The 20,828-nt window shown below is 36.9% G+C and overlaps 1 protein-coding gene across 2 annotated transcripts in view; it reads right to left on the bottom strand.

Annotated features, from left to right (window-relative positions):
• The window catches only part of HSD17B4 (hydroxysteroid 17-beta dehydrogenase 4), a 74,387-nt gene that overhangs the window by 38,626 nt on the left and 14,933 nt on the right, over positions 1–20,828 (bottom strand). For both annotated transcript variants that reach the window (XM_030003691.2, XM_041120718.1), the window contains exons 10-17: positions 20,431–20,455; positions 18,664–18,792; positions 9,652–9,758; positions 8,730–8,963; positions 8,236–8,287; positions 6,905–6,976; positions 5,288–5,391; positions 1,354–1,419 (exon numbers count right to left, since the gene is read on the bottom strand). In XM_030003691.2, coding sequence (XP_029859551.1) covers positions 1,354–1,419; positions 5,288–5,391; positions 6,905–6,976; positions 8,236–8,287; positions 8,730–8,963; positions 9,652–9,758; positions 18,664–18,792; positions 20,431–20,455 — 789 coding nt within the window. The remainder of the gene's footprint in view (positions 1–1,353; positions 1,420–5,287; positions 5,392–6,904; positions 6,977–8,235; positions 8,288–8,729; positions 8,964–9,651; positions 9,759–18,663; positions 18,793–20,430; positions 20,456–20,828) is intronic.

The following is a 20,828-nucleotide window of genomic DNA, read 5'->3' as shown; positions in this document are numbered from 1 at the left end:
ACTTCCAAAAACCAATTTTGCAGTAGCAAAGCTTCCCAGCTTCTGTCTTATAAGGTCACTACCATCTTCTTTTGTCTCATGAACTTAGCATTTTATACACAGTAACAATTCTAGACATAAGAGTTTAAGGCTCAGAAACTAAGATTACCGTATGAACAACGGGATCATAAATGTCATCTGAAAATTGATGGACCTGGAATCAATTCCAATATAATCACACAGAGGAGCACCTGAACTAGTGTTCCAACATGCAAAGCAAATACTTTGAACTACTGGGCCATTAGGGTTGCCGTATCTTATCTAACAAAGTGCCAGCTGCTAGAGAACACGTTGCACTACATTTAACCACCTCCTAGGAACACAGTACTCTTTCACCATTCCTGGCTCCTTGCTTACCTTGCCAACTTTCGATGAAGCCTATTCTGAAGAATTAGACATCAGTACCTCCTAGACCGATGCTGTGAATTTTAGGATGCAGCAAGTACATCAGTGATAGAAACAGAAATGGTAATCTAGGCTCTCTTTACTGGTTTAAGTGGGTAGGGCTAACTTGGACCTCAAGCACATGAATCAGCTGGATGAGACTTAAGTTTAATTTGTATATAATCAGAGGCTAAGCAGACATCACAGTTACCACAGTTCAGCTGACGCTCAACATTTTAATTGCAACTCCAAAAACTACAGCCTCCTGCCAGGACTAAGTTGCTTTTGAAAATAATACTCAGTGTCTTAATACTCGTAGCTCCAGACTTTCCTGTCCTATTTGTCTGACACCTGCATATGATTACCTTCAGAGGAGAATATTTATTTATTCAGGTTTTTTCTTATGGAAAGTAGATGTCTGTGAGCCAGTGGGACTGTGGACAGATGGAAACACACTTGGACAGGCATCCGTCAGTATTTCAGCTTTCCCTGACTACTACTACTAACAGAAAAATTTAACTTTTTCAAAACTGTGAACTTTAAGCACTTTTTTTTGTCACATTGTGTTTGCTTGCACAATTTGTTGTAAATTTCATAGATTTTGAACCTCTTTTTTTTAACTACAACAGAATACAAATGTTTATTTCCTCCTTCTATGCAGAATTTTGTAATAAATGATTATAAAATTGCATCAGCCCTATGAAAATAATGTTTTAGATAGTACATTGAACACAGTCATAACTTAACCTAGCACAAATTTTAGCTTCACATTATACATAAATATAAACACACACACATATATACACCAAAATATACATATATAAATACCTGAGATATATCAGAAAATTTGAATTATTAGTGAACATCATATAAGACTCCTTTCTCCAAACAAAACAAACACTTCCACACCTAGAGCATGCAAAACTTTACCTGATCAGCTGTTGTGACATCAGAAATTACAGCATCAGGGGGTCTCTTGGGTGGATTCACCGTTACCTAAAGCAAAAGCAGTAGTATTAATATTTCACTGCAAAAATCTTTTATTCATACCCATGCCAGAATATGTGTGGTATGTATAAAAAGAAACAGCATTTACAAAGCTGTTATGGTTGCTCCTACCCTTTCTACATTTAAAGACAAACAGAAAAAGATATTTAGGCCAGAAAAAGTCTCTTATCAAGGTTAGCTTTACAAAGATAGTGATCCTGAGGCATCAGATCTGGCTAACAGTTACATGTTATAGCTGACCAGTTTGATTACATTCGTTCCAAACTATCCAAAAAAGCTCAACCAAGAATTATTCACTCAGATAAAATAGTTGTCCCATAGAACATTAGTGTTTTGGAACACAGAAACGAAAATGAAGCTTTTAAAATAATACTTTAAAAAGCTCAATGGAGTACAAAATTATTTACTATCTCTCTCATGGACTACATCACTTTTGGCCTTTAAGAGCTTCCAGCTCTTTTTTTGTTTTGCACTTTTTTCTTTTGTTTTTGCAATTACATGCTGCATTATTATGCCCCACATTATTGTAAAAAAGCTGTTCCTTGTGCAATCTACAGCTTCATTGTTCAGTTTTGAAGATAGAAACTTTACCAACAGAGACTGTCAGAGAACATCCTAGATCATGATAAACACAAAGAACACCATAACCAATTCAAAACTATTAAAGTAGCTGAAATCTTTTTTTTCCTCTCTCCTTCTTGGGTTTTCAAAACAAATTAAAAAAACCAAAGAGAAACTGACATAAGCTCTAAAATGAAAGGAAGTAACTTGACTCTCACCTGTAGTAATTCTACTTAAACTTAGTTTGTGTAAACTCTTTACCAAAGAAAAGAGAAATTAAAAGAAACTAAGTGCTGTGTAGTTTCACATTTAATAACAGCAAAGCCACCTTCCTGTTTATGAACAGCAGAGCAAACCCACCTCTTGCGTGGAAGACTTGATAACATCACTTCTGCTTTTGTCACTTCAGAGAACCGTAATGGACCTACACATTAATCAGCTTGATAACAAGGACACTACCTAACATGCTTTCAAAACAAGAATGGCTTGCCGATCCATTTCCAGTTGGTTCAAAGAAACTCAACCTGACCTACAAAGCCATTAAGATGTTAAAACTAGCCAACATATGAATAATTAAGGAAACTCCTCTGCCAGTAGGGCAAGAAAACCCCAACTCAAGAGCAGAGACATAACTTACACGATGTGTTCCTCACCATAGACCTCAACTTGGAAATTTGTTCTCCTTAGTTTGCAGAGATAATAAATGTGCAAAATGACAAAGACACATTATAAAATATGTCTGATCAGCTTGGGATTTCTTTTTGGCACAGAGGGATGTGAAAGTCTTTTTAATTGGGAAGGTTTGCAAAGTCAAAGCTGGAAAATTCATGGTTTGAAACTGGCCTCTTGTGTGCAGAGGCCTCTGTTGAATTTGCTATCACTATGTTGTCTTAACTAGACTACATTTTGTTTTCTTCTATCACAAGAAGGACTGCTGCCTGAAACGGGCATTCTTCTTGTTTCAAAATGTAAAATCATTTATATAGCTTTCTCATACTTCACTAAATACAGTGAAGAAGCTGCAGTTGCCTAAAGTGCAATGTTTAACTAAAAAATGCCAAGGCACTACACTGGACTCACTGATGCCACCACTATAGATTAGCAACATTTCCTTTGAACCACTATTTTTTTTTACATGCACTATTATAAAATCTGATTACAGAAGAATTAAGAATTAAGGATTCCATCAAGGGCCTTTATACACTGTCTGCAACAATGCTCTGTGAATTTTTTATACTATACAGAGGCTTTTCCCATTTCTCTTTGAAGCAGCAGGCATTTCAAGATTTGATTTTAAAGTTATGTATGGGAAAACTTCTATATAATTAATATAGATTTAAGTCAAAAAACCTGTAAGTTTACATACAAAAATCCCAAAGAACATTACATACAGTATTACAGACCTACAAAACCTAGGTATTTCATTATAAGTTTTCAAAAATACTGAGCTTAAAATAGCCTCTATTCAATTGACTGTTTATTACTGTAGTGCCTCAAGGCTCTAGTTCACAATAACCACATTCAGTCATAGCTGGCGCTACCCTTAAACATGGTATTGAAGTAGACAACAGTTATACGTCAGGCACCTGAATAGCAACTTCATGCATTTGGACATACACACTACATGTTCATTGACATTGTTTGTCATTTGCTAACTCACTCTCAAAGTGCAGGAGTTCCACTCCACTGGAAGTGAGAAACTATAATGCTACTTCTTTCTTTTCTTCTTTATGCTTTCCAAGCCTGTTTCATGCAAACACATAGATGTATAAAGAGCTACACCTAGAGATCTCTTCCAGCAATTTCAAGTTCAAACCTAAGACCACACATCTGAGTACTTCTCAGATTTTTACTAAGCTAGTCTTTTTACTAGAGCAACAACTTGCAATATTAACATATGATCATACCTATTAGCACAAATTTAACACATGAAAAACAAGTTACTAAACTAAACATGAACACTCGCTGTATACATACACATGAGATTATCACTAAGTATCAATTTATTTTTAAGTATAAATAGCCGTCTCCACCCCTTTAAACAGAAGCAAAGAAAATCTCTGAGGTGGAGCAGCAGAACACACTGTAATGCTCAACAGACGACACACAGACCATGTATTCCCAATTGGAGATGTGAGCACTGAGGCAGAAATTGAAATGTGATCATGACGGCAGAGCTGAGACAGGTTTAAATCAGGACTCAGTTATAAGTCTAGTTGGCATAATCCAACAGCTCAGTAGTAGGCCCCTAGACAAAGTATCTAAAAATCTCAACTTCTTTGTGTCTCCTTGCTGCCCATGCTCAAACAAGAGCAGCCAAAAAATCTGCTCTTAAAGCTACATATAAAAGAGGTAAAGCTCCCCAAATCTACTTGAGAAAACCAAGACTTACAAATAAAAGCCACTTCTCTGTTCTTGTTCTGAACCAAGAGGTCTCTAAAATTTTTTCAGATCAAAAGTAGATTGAGAAAACAAAACCTTTCCCAAGATAGGTTATAACAAGAAATTAGTAACTTTCCTCATCTGTTCATTTATGCAAAGTGTGATTGTGAGTAACTAAGTACATAAAATCAAGACACATAAAGTTTCTTTTGTTTGCAAAGCTTACATTTGGGCTTCATGAAACCAAGAGTCAATAAGACTCTTGCCAAATTGGACAGTTGAACTGATAGCATCTTCCATCTGATCTACAGAAGTAGGATTTTAAGGAATTTAGCACAGCCCAAAGTACAAGATGTAGCAGATTTTACCACTTCCATAGAATTAATCGGGTCAAATTGGGTCCGATTACAGTCTGCTACACTGTCGACTTCAAAAGACCCTCTTCTAAAAGATTTAATATGAATCCTCTAGAAGAGCATTCTGTCCACATCATCATGCATTTTATATGATTTTCAATTTTATTTTAACTTCAGACACAATTTTCTAATTCCAAGTCCACAGAATTTAGATTCTAAACACTTTCCAGAGAATCCCCTATTCTGTTTTCCATTACAGTATTCCATACCTGTAATTTCAAATATTTGGATATAGGAATATCTCATCAGTTGCATGTTTAGCAGTTCACTTTCCTCCCTAATTGTCAAAAAAACCCGTTGGTTTCCCACGCCCTGAACAGTACCTTTTAAGTCAGGCTCTTCAATGAACCGAAGTATTTAAATTCCATTTGAGTTTGTACCGTCACACTGCTCAAATGCTAGTTTATCCTTCCTAGTTGATATAGCAAATATTTTTCTTGCAGTGCTGAGAGAAGTTTTTATATGCTTTTTTCAAATATAAATATGCGTGAATTTACCTTGGCCTTTTCTGATGTTCGTTTTCCACCAAATCCTCCAGCTCCAACGAAAAACAAAGAGAACTGATTATAACACACTAGGTCCTTTCCACAATAGGTATTCACTGAAAGACAACAAGAGGAAGGTCATATATTGTCTTTGATCTCCTTTTTTATAAAGCTAGCATGTGTTGTTACAAGAGAAAAGTTCAGCTTCAAACATGACAAAGCTCATTCTAACAACTGAAAGGACAATGGTCACACTTTCATGTTGCACTGTTCAAGTCAATTCCTGACTAGTGAAAACTAATGATCTGTTTCAAATAACATTATAATGGATTTTATCTATATGAAAGCATTAAAATTAAAAAATGAGCTATCAAAATGCTGATGACATTCAAGGTGCTAAAAATATTTGACAACACAGTGCTGAAATTAGTATTTATTTCAGGATCTCACACTGCATTACCAATTTATTTAAATATGATAGAATTGTGCCATGAAATATGATGTATTAGGAGCCGTTAAGAATCCCTAGTGTGTAAAGCACATTACTAACTCATACAAAAAGCGGTACTAATACCTTGTATGAAAAGAGCTCCAGAGCAAGCTTTAGTTTAAGGTTACCTGTTCCTTCTTTTGAAGAAGTTAAACTTCTTACACTGAATCAAGATTCAGCTTCCTATTTCCAGTTCATGCCTATTCCACTCCCTTACACCTTAGACTGAAATTTACAGTACTGCTAGTAATGTTCATTTCCAGTTCTGGAAGAAATTTAAAACCTACTAAGACTCTGCTCACAAAAAGAACTTTTGCATATTGCAGAAACAGACAGGCTTAATGTTAGCCTGGTATAAAAGTGAAACACAACTAGGAGGAACAAAGGGACAGTAACGACCTTTTTACAATTTTATCTGTACACTGAAGGAAGAAAAATTCAAGAGTGTTTAGAGATTCACTGCCTATTAACCTACTTTTGCACTCCAATTTCCCAAGAGACCTTGGTATAACCACACCTAGAGATATCAAAGTTCTGAAAATGACAACTTATCAACTTCTGGAGACATTCTGATCTTTTAACTTGGATACAAGTGGAAGGAAATGGGGCTTTGTTTTGTTTTGTTTAGAAAAGAATAATGTAGACATAAAAAAAGAACACAGGACATACTCTTAAAGATGGCTGCTTTGCAGATGAGTCTACACAACACAACATACACATATGACTGACCCTTGCAAAACCATCCCACAAAACACACGCACACATGTGCACACACACCCCCTTGCTGAAGGGTGGCAGAATCTAAAATGGCTGTCTTCAGACAGGACTAAGTCTTATTATTAAAGAGCTTTGTTCAGTTTGCATAGTGCACTATTCTACCTACATAGGAAAAAACCAAACCTTCTCTGAAATCTTTTTCCAAAGAGAGTGTTCTTATTTCAGTACGTTAATTGCCCAAGAACAATTACATTATATATTTACACAGCTATTGCTAATTAGCTCATTTCTCAGATCTCATTGAAATTTAATAAGCTAACAGTCTTTACTGTGGAAAGGCTGGCAGTTATTGGTACAGCTCGTTAAAAACTGAGCCTGCCAAATTTTACTGCATCCCCTTCAAAAATTACAAACCTTCTTACCGTCTATAAGCAAGACTGCTCCTGATCCTTTGTCGAGAATATCGGCAATGGTTGAAACTGAAGTTAATTGCCCTGTAAGAAAAGAAGAACACATACATATTGTAAGGTTTTGCTTCAGGAATGAAGTCCACAGATCACTCTTTACACTTTCTTACTAACAATAATAATAATGGTAGCAATAATCATAGTAATAGTCATAGTAATCACAATCATCATTATTATAATAAAAGTGTCTGGGAATCTTTGCAAATCTTGGGTTGCAGATGTGATGAATTTTTTTTTTTTTAAGTTTTGTTGTTCTTTTTTAATAGAAACTTGCTATAGTTTATGTATTCAGAGCTAAACACAAATCACATTTCAGACTCAAACACATCACTAACTTCAAAGATAGCTCCAATCACTTAAGGATTGTCCACAAATTTCAAGAGGGCTGAGGCAACTACAGTTCTACAGAAGAGAAGCTCAGGTCAGGGTCAGGGCCTGGGCCTGTGGGTTTATGAAGTTTGTCTCTAAAGATGTTATTGCTCTAGAGAGATATGTAACCATATATGTTTATATAATCAGCCTATGGAATGGAAAAATAAAAATCTTTATGAAGTCCTGGCAATCCCTTATTAATTATCAGACTTCTTTGAAGTTAATATAACTTTCACACATCTCCTTTTTGTTTCAACAACAAATTATCCCATTTATCTGTGGCTTGCAAGATTTTTTCTTCCTTCTTCACTCTGGAAAATTTAATTTTTAAAAACTACTGATGAAGAAACCCAGACACATGCATGCATATCCTGAATGAGTCTAATGAGCACCTCTCAAGTGTTGTAATCTGGGAAGCTTGCTACTGTAGTAACTAATATATTGAGAATTTTGACAGGAAGAAAAGTAATTGGTTTTTAGCCTCCTCATCGAGATTTCCATTCCTCCTTTACATACATAATTTAAATCTTACCCTCTTACAGGCACACAGAAGCAACCAATGTTGAAGAATTTTAGGTAAACATCCCAAAAGTTCTATGATACAACCTTACAGAAAGAATTAAAAGTTCTGCTAGTTAGTATCAAATTATATGAGTAATACACCAGCATGTAGTGTATTTGCTTATTACCTCAAAGATTAGGCATGAGTTTACTAAGTACACTATAGAAAAGCAACACCTAATCCCAAGAATTCCTTTAATAATGCAACAGGTTGCCTCCTTCTCCCCTGCCTCTTGTAAAAAGAATATGCAAAAAATCCAACTGGAAACAGACCTTCCCTATTTCCATTTATAATATGGCTACAGGAACTGTTGTCATAGTGAAAAGTGAATCAGCAACACAAAAGGACTGACCTGAGGTTGGTAATGGTTTATACAGTTCCAGATATTGCTCACCATGCAGCATCTATGTAAAGAAAGGCAGCACTATAACAACAATCAATATATTCTGTATCTTCCCCCATCACAATTGCAAGGAAATATACAGTTATTTTAGAAAGTGTTCAGAACAAGCAAATAAAAAACACACCACCACAAGTTTTTTGTTTTGATTTTCCAATTTCATCCCCAAAGGAAAATATTTATAGAGAAAGTTTTAAACTTTTGTGGTTTAATAAAAGCAAAGTGAATACAAATTAAAATTTAACAAAAAATTGATCGTTCATACCATCTTAGGAAAACACAGGTTATACAAGTGAAGTAAATGAATAATTTCTTAGGATGTAAGAATACAATACACTGAATTTTCCTTTTTAAGAATAAAGGGAACTTATTAATGTTATACTAATTAATGTCACCTTAGAGTTACATAAAGCACAAACAAAATTAGATACTTAACTCTTCCATACCTTTGCAAGATCAATATTTAGTCCTGGAAGAGCAGGAATACCATCAAACATTGAAGTCTGAGCAGGAATTACTCCAAAGCTAGGTAAACAGCAGAAGTCTTCACTTCCTTCAAACAGAAATTTTAGATGATCTGGATCCTTAGTTGACATTCCCACACCAAGGGCATATAGAATAGGCTCTAAGTGAGTATATTTATACACATTGGTAGCCAATTCCCGGCCAACAATGCTTGCCTGGAAATTAAAAGTCAATATAAAATGAAACTTCGTAATAGTTAATATTGCACTTGCATTCTCTCTGTAATTCTCATATCAAACAAAATTCATGTTTGAGCATTTTCTTTATAGTCACATGTAAACTTAAAGTACGAGTAATAAATATATCATAAAATATTAATGTATTTGTTGCAGTACAAGCAACCCTAATGTAGTGCATTATATCTTGCTGTAAGCAGTTCAAGAATTAAGTAGTATAACTTCATGCAGCTCCACTCCCAGGAATGCGTAAGATTTTTTCTAAAACAAACCACAAATGAAATAATTAACACTATAGTAAGAATGAAACGAGGAAAAAATATCTATTTATAGAGAAGGAGCCAGAGCAAAACCATGTTTTCCAACAAGACCCATCCCCTGCCCCTCTTCTGAACAATACCCTAACTAAAGAAGCTTACTGAACTTAACAAGTACTTGCATTCTCCATTATTCAGTCTATTTAGCCTTAAGGTTTCCCATCATCAATAAGAAAAATAAAGAGTGGAGTCTGGAGATGTTTCTTGTTCTGCTTCCTCACTTCAGAGTTTAAACCCCACCTTTCCTTCTGCAGACAGCAAGCCAGAGTAGAAGCTGATCAGCAACACAAGTCTCTCTGCTCAAGGTTTTCACCTAACTTGGAGCGCATCTGGTAGTCAGAGGTACTTACTATGTCAACAGATGAAGAAACCACTGATTCAGAGCTTGCTGAATTCATAGAAACATTCCCTTGAGACTCTATCTGACTTAGAGCATCATTCAATACACTTATGGACTCTAGAGAAAGGAATTGAAAGAAATCACTTACAAATAGCTGTAAATGAGACATTCCAGTTACACACATAACAAACATGCTCGCAAATGGTACTTCTCAATTCATTTTTAAACACAATAAATATACATCTGCAAATTGAGCACAGTGCTGCATTTTACAGGCATCTACACAACAGTTCATAGTAAGTGATCTCTACACCAGTTCCATCAGTTCTGCACCCAGCAGTCAACCTTGACACCTATCTAATTCAAATGCCTGAAACACAACTGTTGTTATATGCCACCATTCAAGCCAAGAGGAGTATGTCAGTAAATATTTTGTTTGATTCCCTGAACCACAATGTTAAGGAGAAGATAATGAGCATTATGTTTCAACTGTCTCAGAAGTAAACATCTGAAAACTAGTACTGCTTTTCTTATCTTGAAAACTATTTGCAATACAAGTAACAGGTCTCATCTCCTGGTGGTTACCCTCTTTCCCAAGTCACATAAATAAACAAACAAACAAACAACTGAGGCTTGAACAATGCCAGGTTACAAGTGAGATGATGTGTGGCTGAGACACAGAACTCAGCTATGGTAAAGGCAGGCCATCAAGAACAGTTTGCTCCTTGAAGCTCAATATGGCTAAATGGTGTGTTAGAAAGAATCAAACAAAAAGTGGTGAGAATCATGCCCAGAAAAATATAAAAGTGTTTAAATCAGAGGAGCACAACACCATTATTTAAATACCTTTACCTTGGAGCCACTCCCCTCCAATTCAAAACCCCTATACCCATACTGACTTGCACCGTTGCTTGGACTAACACCATGTTCCTCTATTGCACAGCACTCCCCTAAATATCCTGCAAGTTAGCTGCATACGCTTTTGCAGAATCTTGATTTTCTAAAATATTTCTTGCTTCCCAGTGTCACTGCTAGAATCATCATAACATTTTATTTGTAGCCTGAATCTTATGAAGAAAAAGGAACATCTACAAAACAAACCTATGTTGTCACCTCTTCTGCCAAAGACAAGATTTCCCTTTGGGTACAAGCGCTGTCACAACATCACATGAGGTTATGACATTTACGTAATGTGAAAATGTGCAAAACGAGATTTGTAATTCATAAGAACCCTTTAAAAGCTAATCCCTTTTATCCCTTTTTCATTCATGAAATGAATGAATGAAAAGCAACACTGAGCTGCTGGAGAAGTTGCAGACTGTTTCTATGTTTCTTGCATGAACCAAAGAAAGGCTTTCATAATCCTTCAATATCTTAAAGGGAAAATAAGCTTTGACCTCCAAGTAAACCTGAAGATTTCCTCAACCTCATGTCCACAACCCATTTCCATGCAGGACCATAACTATAAATCTTAATGGTGAAATCTGAAAAGACAATTACCAACATGTATTTTACATGCAATAACATCATTAAGACAAACAGTACAAAGGCAACCTGTAATTTAATAATGGTGCAGAACACTACCATCTCCTTTTCAAGGAGTCTTTCTTCCAGAATATATGATACAACTGGGCTGTCAAATTGGTGAGCTGGCTAGTGTCTGGCTGAACACTAAGGAGATCATAGAATCATAGAATGGCTTGGGTTAGAAGGGCCCTTTAAAGGTCATCTAGTCCAACCCCCCCTGCAGTGAGCAGGGACATCTTCAACTAGATCAGGTTGCTCAAAGCCCCGTCCAACCTGACCTTGAACACTTCCAGGGATGGTGCACCTACCACCTCTCTGGACAACCTGTTCCAGTGTTTCACCACTCTCACTGTAAAAAATTTCTTTCTTAAATCCAGTCTTGACCTGCTGGCCACCCTTCTTTTGATGCAGCCCAGAATACAGTTGGCTTTCTGGGCTGCGAGTGCACATTGCCTGCTCATGTTCAGCTTTTCATCCACCAGTACCCCCAAGTTTTTCTCCACAGAGCTGCTCTCAGTCCCTTCATCCCCCAGTCTGCGTCAATACTGGAGGCTGCCCCAACCCAGGTGCAGGATCTTGCACTTGGCCCTGTTGAACCTCATGAGGTTCACATGGGTCCACTTCTCGAGCTTGTCCTGGTCCCTCTGCATGGCATCCCTTCCCTCAGACATGTCAACCGCACCACTCAGCTTGGTGTTGTCTGCAAACTTGCTGAGGGTGCACTCAATCCCACTGTCTATGTTATTGATGAAGATATTGAACAGTACTGGTCCCAGTACAGACCCCTGAGGGACACCACTCGTCACTGATCCCCATCCAGCCTTTGAGCTATTGACCACTACCCTCTGGACATGACCATCCAGCCAATTCCTTACCCACTGAATAGTCCACCCATCAAATCTGTATCTCTCCAATTTAGAGAGAAGGATGTTGTGGGGGACCATGTCAAAGGCCTTACAGAAGTCCAGATAGATGACACCCATAGCTCTTCCCTTGTCCACTGATGTAGTCACTCCATCACAGAAGGCCACTAGGTTGGTCAGGCAAGATTTGCCCTTGGTGAAGCCATGCTGGCTGTCTCGAATCACCTCCCTGTCCTCCATGTGCCTTAACACGGCTTCCAGAAGGATCTGTTCCATGATCTTCCCAGGCACAGGGGTGAGGCTGACAGGTCAGTAGTTCCCAGGGTCCTCCTTTCTACCCTTTTTAAAATGTGAGATGTGTTGTTGTTCACCCTTAACATCAAAGCCCTCACCAAAATTGTTTTTTTAAACTTTGGCCTACTGTTATATTTGTAATCAGCAACAGCACTTGACCTGGATCATACCAGAATCATTTAGTAACACTTTCACTGATTTTTAAGCATATGTATGCAGAAAAAGCTGTCTTTAAGGATGGAATGTTCTTTCAAGGACTTCTGGGTTTATTTCTTTGTATCTATGACAGACATCAACTGCATGAGATATGTCTATGGTTCCAGGCCCAAATTTCTTGTATGTTTCAAGGTGGCTTTCATCCTTTAATATCAAAGCTACTTTTAAGATGCTACCTTTTTGGATTGCCTGAAAACCTTAAGCTAGCTATTAGAACATCACTAATTACAAGCAGCAAAGCTTTTCTATTTTTTTTTTTAATAAAGGGAAAAGAATGCTAATTTCTTTTTTTCCCCCTGAATTACTACATCACAGAATTTTTCCAGTTAAGAACCCCAGTGCTGACATATTCTTTTCATCTTCCAGGGGCTGCTAGAGCAGCATGCAACTGAAATGTCTCAACATATTGATTTATTTCAGTCTTCACTGCTCTTCTGCTGCCTGGTATGAGAAACTGGACTAGTGTAGCATTAGATTTGCAGTAATATTCTAGCAGTTGACCAGAAATTAATCTTTCACAAAGCAGGGTTACCCCTTCAAAGAAAGAGTAAATTAGATTATTGCATTAAGAAGTACAAAGGTTATGATCAAATACATTGTTATGAGCTAACAATGCAATAAGATGTTGCCAGAAAAGAAAGATGAAACATTACAAAATCACTAATAAGTGAGGTTTGGACAGCGATAAGGATGGTTTCAACTGTCTTTAATTTGCATTCATTCTGAGTACTGAAAAGAGATTGGAAGGGAAGCACAGAGTGGTACATGAGTTTTCAGTCATGTAAATACACAAGGATGTCTGAAATTAATGTTTCAGCAGTAGACTTAACTATGACAATTTGTACTTTCTAATACATGACTCTACAAGCTGAGTAAGGTTCTTCTAAGATCCAAGAAACAGCTTGAAGGGTATAATTTTGGCAGAAACAAACCCAGCAGGAAACCTTTTCATTAATATAATTATTTTTAATAATGGTTTGGGGGTATTTTTTAAGTTGTTTTACTGTCAGTGAACTCTAAAACCTAAAATGTCCACTACCCCAGCATTGTCTGCTATTATAGAGGAAAAGATTAGCAGACAGCAGGGAAAGATTAACCTGAAGAGCAAAGGGTGAAAATAGTCACAGCAAAGCCTGTTTCCAAAAGTATTCCTCTCACTTTCCAATTACAGAACATTGCATGTGAACCATACCCTTAACTATGAAGGAAACAGCACCAGTGTTTAAACCCTTTTTAAACACTTAAGAAGAAAGCTGAAATTAAAGCTGGAACAGTTTTCTTCCTATGCAAAACTTTTCGTTATATACAAAAAAAGTACACATACATACATACACACCCTCCATGTGTTTTATATTAATTTGCTCTATACCAGAAATAAGCTTTTGAAATGTGCCAAAAGTCAGCCAGTGAGAATACTCAAGTTGTTTTCTGTACTGTCCTAGTTTCAGCTGGGATAGAGTTAACTGTCTTCCTAGTAGCTGGTAGGGTGCTATGTTTTGAGTTCAGTATGTGAAGAATGTTGATAACACTGATGTTTTCAGTTGTTGCTAGTAGTGTTTAGACTAAAGTCAAGGATTTTTCAGCTTCTCATCCCCAGCCAGCGAGAAAGCTGGAGGGACACAAGAAGTTGGCACAGGACACAGCCAGGGCACCTGACCCAAACTGCCCAACGGGGTATTCCATACCATGGGACGTCCCATCTAGTATAGGAACTGGGAAGTGAGGGCGGGGAATCGCCGCTCGGGGACTAGCTGGGTGCCGGTCGGTGGGTGGTGAGCAATTGCACTGTGCATCATTTGTACATTCCAATCCTTTCATTATTGCTGTTGTCATTTTATTAGTGTTATCATTATCATTATTCGTTTCTTCTTTTCTGTTCTATTAAACTGTTCTTATCTCAACCCGTGGGTTTTGCTTCTTTTCCCAATTTTCTCCCCCATCCCACTGGGTGGGGGGGGAGTGAGTGAGCGGCTGCGTGGTGCTTAGTTGCTGGCTGGGGTTAAACCACGACATGTACCTAGACAGCTTCTAAGAGAATTAAAAACACACATGAACGTAAGAGCAGATTACAGACCTCTAAAATACTATATTTAGCTGAAACTGGCTTGTATCTTCAGAACCAAGGAGGAAATCGAGACAGAGAGAGGTTGCCTCATATGGGTGACAGACATAATTAATTCTGTTTTCCTAGATAAATAGAACAACTAAACATACTAACCTGTGCAATACATACTACAGAATGCTGTATACAGTACATCATCTGCAAGACAGGGATGGTTGTCTTCCACCTATCTCACAACACAATTTGATTTCTCCTTTGCCTAACAGAAGAGTCAGACTAGGACACAAGAGCAAGCAGTGCACTGTGGAGGCAACGGCTACTGGATTTAGCTTTGTCTGAGGGAATATGAGGAGACAACACACCAACGTGCCATGCAATGTGCAACTGTGACCTACTGCACATGCACCGCATATTCAGAAGCTTCTGTATCACATTTAATTTGGTCTTTCTGCTTATGCATATACACAGGAGCCCAGGACCTCTCAGTATCTCAAAACACAGAATCATGTTACCATGACAAATATGTCAGCTCACTAGATCGAGCTGCAAATGAGACGCTGAGCAATTCTTTTCTAGTACTAGTTAAGCCAAGTCACATTATTCTGCAACTGCTACTGCCTAAGGGCATAGAGGGAGCTGGTTACAGTGACTCACTGATGTACACTGTAAGTTCATTCTGTGTCCTAACTTTAAGCCTCTGATTATGCCCTTCTTGAAAGATTTCTAGCTTGTTCCGAAGTGGTATAAAGTAAGCTAAAACTATTATTTCACTTTAATCATTAGTAAGAAAATAACATCATCATGGAAATTAGGAAAAAGCTCTAACACAGAAGTCACTGCAGATTCACTGCTGCCTCTGAGGCAGTGACATTTTCATGTTGCATTAAATAGATGGTTATCTTCCACTCCTGGTAAAGGGAATGTAGAAGAATACACGCCAGCAAAACTACATCTTCCACTTCTTCAACTTCCTAAGCCCTAAATTCTCACAGAGCTTCTTAAAAAGAAACCAAAGAAGTCTGTTCTCAGATTCTTCCATTGTTAAAAAGACATCATGTAGTGAATGCACAAGAAATCGTATCTTCTGCTAGTTAACAGGACTATAGCTGAAACTGTGTGGGAATACAGAGGAACTGCCAGAACTTCTCCACGTACATTAAGGACTAAGCCTGTAAAGCTGGGGAATAACTACAGTAACACTTCAAAGACACTTGAAACATTAAAAAGAAAGTGAAAAGGCAGGCATAGTCAGTTACACTGACTGTGTCAGATAGCTTTTGGGGTAAGGGGAGGAGTTTGGGCAAAAGACTGTACTGCACAATCACCAGCTGCTCATCTAGAAAGATGTAGGGTAACAACCAAGAAAGACTGCTTTACTGAGCACGTTATCAAGGTATCTGAGAAACTTCAGTGGGTTACTGAATTAATATAAACTGCCAAATCAAGTGACAGTTAGCTATTTCCTATTAATTAAAATTGCAAAAACTCTATGAAGGCATATTCTGGTACACAAGCAAGAGTTTTTTAGCTTGATTCAGTTTATGTGCCAAGAGAACAAGTTAAGCCTACAAACGGAAGAAGTGCTTAAAAAAAGTCCAAAAAAGATGGAAAGAAAAATTTGGATCTTTTTACTTAAATGGGTTTTAAGAAAAAGAATTCAATGTTTTCATTTCTTAGAAAAACACCACTAAAACGTAAAGATGAGAAAGTACTTCCATTTAGTCTTCAGGAGTTCAGCATCTCCAGCAGAATGACCTTGGCTAAAATATACAACTATGAAAGTGCTCTACTTAAACATCAAATGAGTGCTTTGCTAGGCAGGGCTTTAAACACATGATTATTCGGACAGTAGGTGTGGAGCATTTACTTTATTTATCTTTAAGAGAATGACTTCCCCCTGTGCTTGCAAAAAAGAGAATTCCAAGTAAAAAAAAAAAGTACAACATGAATCAAAGTATTGTGTTGTATGATTGTTACACATGTAAGAAAAATTACTTTAAAAAAAAAACAACCCGACCAACCAACAAATGACACTCCTACTTTTTTGTAATCTAGAACGAATAATGTCAAACTACTCTTATCAGTATGTCCAAATTATGAAACAAGATTAACATCTCTGATTATGGGATTTTCTACTATATTACAAGCAAATACTTTATCTAACTGGTATTTTTTTATAATTATACATAATGGTTAGTACATGATTGCTCTTCACAGCATCAAATTACTTCAATTAATGAAATCTTCTGGGATAGTTTTAACTTGCAGATATTAGGTATTGTAGCTTTTCATTTTTAATGCAAGTACTCTAATTAGTTTCCCTTATTTAACAGTTGAATACCTTCAAGCAACAAAATGGAGACTTTAGCAGTAGAAAAAACTTCTAATATAGAACTGAAAATTCTATTCAGCTAACTTCTTCAGAATTTTCCTCAACCCTCCTGCTGATTCTCACATACGACAAATTAATGCAAGACTTTTCATTCAGCCTGGCAGTATCTATGGCTTGATGTCACTGAAAGGACAATGCTGTATTTTGTCTAAGTTCATAACAAAACGGAAGCTAAGGTATGTACACTGCATGGGACTCATGCTAATATAATATTTACAATTTCCTGACTGTAGAAACCTGCTATGTTGTATCATAAGCAGATTTACTTCAGAAGTCCAAAATCTTGTCCAATTTTTTCTCCTGATAGCATCAAAAGCAGATGTGGAATATCATATGTAACACTGAAGAAACTTTCAAAAGAAATTTCCATCCACAACTTTTTTTCTACAACATTTTTCTGCTAACAACCCATAAAAATAACATAGTACATGTGACAGGTTGGAGAACAGATCAGAAGCTATAAAGCTGGAATTACGTTGTTATAAATACCATTCAATAGCAGGACAGAGAACATTTATAAACTGACATACATTTGGAAATGGGACATCTGTAAGCCAAAGATCAGTGAAAACAGTCAGTAAGGTGATATAGAACTACTGTATGGCTGGTTACATTCCTCTACCAAGATCTGAGGGAAAGGACAAAGTGTGTCCTACTCTGGTTTTGGTTTAGGCACCTAAAAACATATCCCTAAGGTTTTAACGAAATGCCCTAATGGATTTCAGGACCAACAGCTTAAATGTCTGCCGTGTATTTAAGTACCTTTGAAATTTATCTGGCATTGTACATAAGGATGCCTCTTTTCCTCCTCCCCCAAACACCTAAATATTGGCATTTCCTAATTTGACAAATATTCAATCTTTGACCTAAATAACGACATGCATAATAACAAAACAACTATCAGTGATACCAAGCACATTAACAAACTAAAGGTAACATCTTGAGAAATCTTAGAAAGCAATCAGCAAAATTAGTCTGTATGGTTCATTTATTAACTATGACAACTATGGATCTAAATAAAGGGAGGTGTAAGACAACAAAGAGAAAGCTTGGAAGATGAAAGAGAAGCAAGTACAGCAGCAGGAAAGTTCAGAGTCACCTTGGCCAAAAAAAAAAAAAAAACAAATCCCAATAAATAATGGGAAGGAACAAAGAAAATAAAGAAAACATTGGAAGAGACAGTCACCCTGGTCACCAGCCAAGGGCATGATGTTACCCAGGAACACAAGGCAGTAAGGAAGAACTTCTTTGCTGTGTTATACCAAATGACTTAATCAGAGAGCTTTTTGGTATGGAAAAGTCTACCAAAACCCAAGATTCCAGGACTGAAAAGAAAATACAGTCTCTCTATTACACTGCTACTACCCTTTGTACAGGTGCAATCAAATAAAGTACCTGGCTGTAATACATAAAATGACAGTAACGTCACTTCCCTAGAAACTTCTGAGAAAGATAAAACTGTCTTAATTCCACGGGTAAGAACACAAACGTTTCCTTAAAAAGAACTGAATGTACTGAAACAGTAAATTATCAATGTTACACATTTACAAAAGAATTTGCTGGTTCTCTAGACTTCTGAAGTAAAGTTTCAGAAAACGTCTGACAAGAAAGCATTCTCTTCTAAGCTTTGCTTGCCCAAACTACCCACATTATCAAAGTCTCCTTTACCTTGGATACTTCTGGGTTTGCTGGCATTATCAAAGTTACAGACCTTCTCCCATTTATCTCTCACTGCCTCAGGCGTCATTGGCTGATTCTTTCCTCTGACAATAGCACCCAAGGATCGCTCCCAGCGCACTAAAGGGAAACATGAGCCAGAGAGTTCAAGTAACAAACAAAGAAACTTTTAGTTTCTTTAGATCACTTTCATCTAGGCCACTACTTTCAAGATGGTGCAAGAAAGGAAACTTTATAAGTACTCCAATTTAACTCACCAGTATAACTTCAAGCTGGACTAAAAGGGCTTACTGCTTTTAACTAACATTTAGAAAAGGAATGGCACTGGTTTTAAATTTTATTAAAGCCACAACAGACTGATTACTCCCTGAAAATATTACATCAGTTTTAGGATTGTGTCTAGTGAAAAGTTGTAGCTAGTACGTATCAACAGACATTCTCTTCTGACATGATTTTGGCTCCTAATGCTTAGCAATCTTCTGAAAGCCTCGGAAGACTATAGAAGAAATGTGAAAACCACTTGTTATCTACGAAAGAATGTTAATACCAGTAGACAGCATCTCCAAATGGTCCCTGAAATTTTATTTCAATACCATAACTTGAGAGAAACTGGTAAGGCTAATATGAAATCAGTTCTGGAAGGATACAGGCTTCCTGGATTGCAACTAATCCTTAATCAGTCGTGTTGGTTTTACTCTTAATTATCAATAGGCAATGAATAAGGCCATACTGATATCTCATTAACAACCGCTTTCATTTTACAGTAGCCATTACAATGATGAAAAATGGTTATTTTCTTTTGACCAGAGAGAAGCCACAAATTTTCAGCTGTATTAAAACTCATCTCCTTGTGGAAGGCAGCAAGAGGTTTTATGCTGCTGCCCCAATTTGTTTAATCTGTAATACACTACCTGGGAAAAGCTATTCCAGTGCCACCAGAACATTTACAGTTAGTTAAAAGTGTACAAAATGTTTACCAAGTGGGCAAAAAAATGTTTTGGAAGAAGGAGGAACCACTTTTTGAAGTAACGACCCTGCTTCCAACCCACTGGTGATATTCACGTAGGCTGCAAAGTCCCTGAACAGTTCAGGAAAATAATGCTGGTACTAGGTTCAACATATTTAGGAAAAAAGTTAAGACATTTCACACACTGAATTAAGTTTTCCATCTCATAAGCCCTCAGTATTGTCTGTGAGTTTTCTTTATGTTCATATTTAAGCTAGTTACTGGAGTCACTCAAGGAAAACACTTCGTTAGCATAGGTATTGGTTATTAAGAAGGCTAATTGCCTCAACATGTTAATGCATATCACTAGTATTTTTATAGAAGTATACATAAAGGTGGAAAGCAACTAAAAAGCAGCCTGTCTACCAGCATGTGCTACTTTTATACCATGAAAAATTGGAGTTATCAAGAAAAGGCAGCAACATATACTTGGCACCAAAAATTGAGATTCTCCTTGACTTCAATTATAGCCTCGGGATCCAAGAGTTAAGGTTACTTAGGCAGATTTTCAGTTACTATTAGTCAGCTCAATAGCATAACAAAGGACATACCTAAGTTACCAGTTTCCCCAATGCATAGTGAAATTTGTGACTTTTACTTAAAATAAGCAGTCTCCTCAGAACCCTAGACTTTTGCTAATCTTCTCTCCCTAAATAAAAATGTCTTGAGCAGAGGTTAACTGCAAAGATGATTTGCACACTTTTGTTGTAAACTCAAAAAACAAAATCAATCCTGCAACACAAAGTACTTACATTTTCCAATCCATCCAGCTCCCACCTGCCAAGAAAAAAGAAAATCATCAGCTCACCACGTTACAAAGCAAAGTTTTGGTAGTGTAGGGAAACAAAACTTCACTTCAGAACAAACTCAACATAACAAAAATTTCTGAACTACTGCTGGTTGTATTTAACAGTTTAGTTAAGCACTGGAACACGAGCAACTTAAAACCCCCAAACCAAGATAACAGCTTCCATCCAGTTTGATGACAATACCTAGAATATATTCCACAAGTAATTCACCCTTCCTGCAAGTTGCTTTCTGTGTTTGTAAGATTTACAAAACAAAAACTTATTTTGAAGCAGTTGCTTTGGTACCTTTTCAAACTTGTAAAGGTACAGTAAGAATTGTAACAATCAAATCAGTAGTATTC

This window comes from Aquila chrysaetos, chromosome Z (assembly GCF_900496995.4).
Source record: "Aquila chrysaetos chrysaetos chromosome Z, bAquChr1.4, whole genome shotgun sequence".
In the NCBI taxonomy this organism is placed as follows: domain Eukaryota; kingdom Metazoa; phylum Chordata; class Aves; order Accipitriformes; family Accipitridae; genus Aquila; species Aquila chrysaetos.
This window is presented reverse-complemented; position numbering and strand designations above follow the sequence as displayed.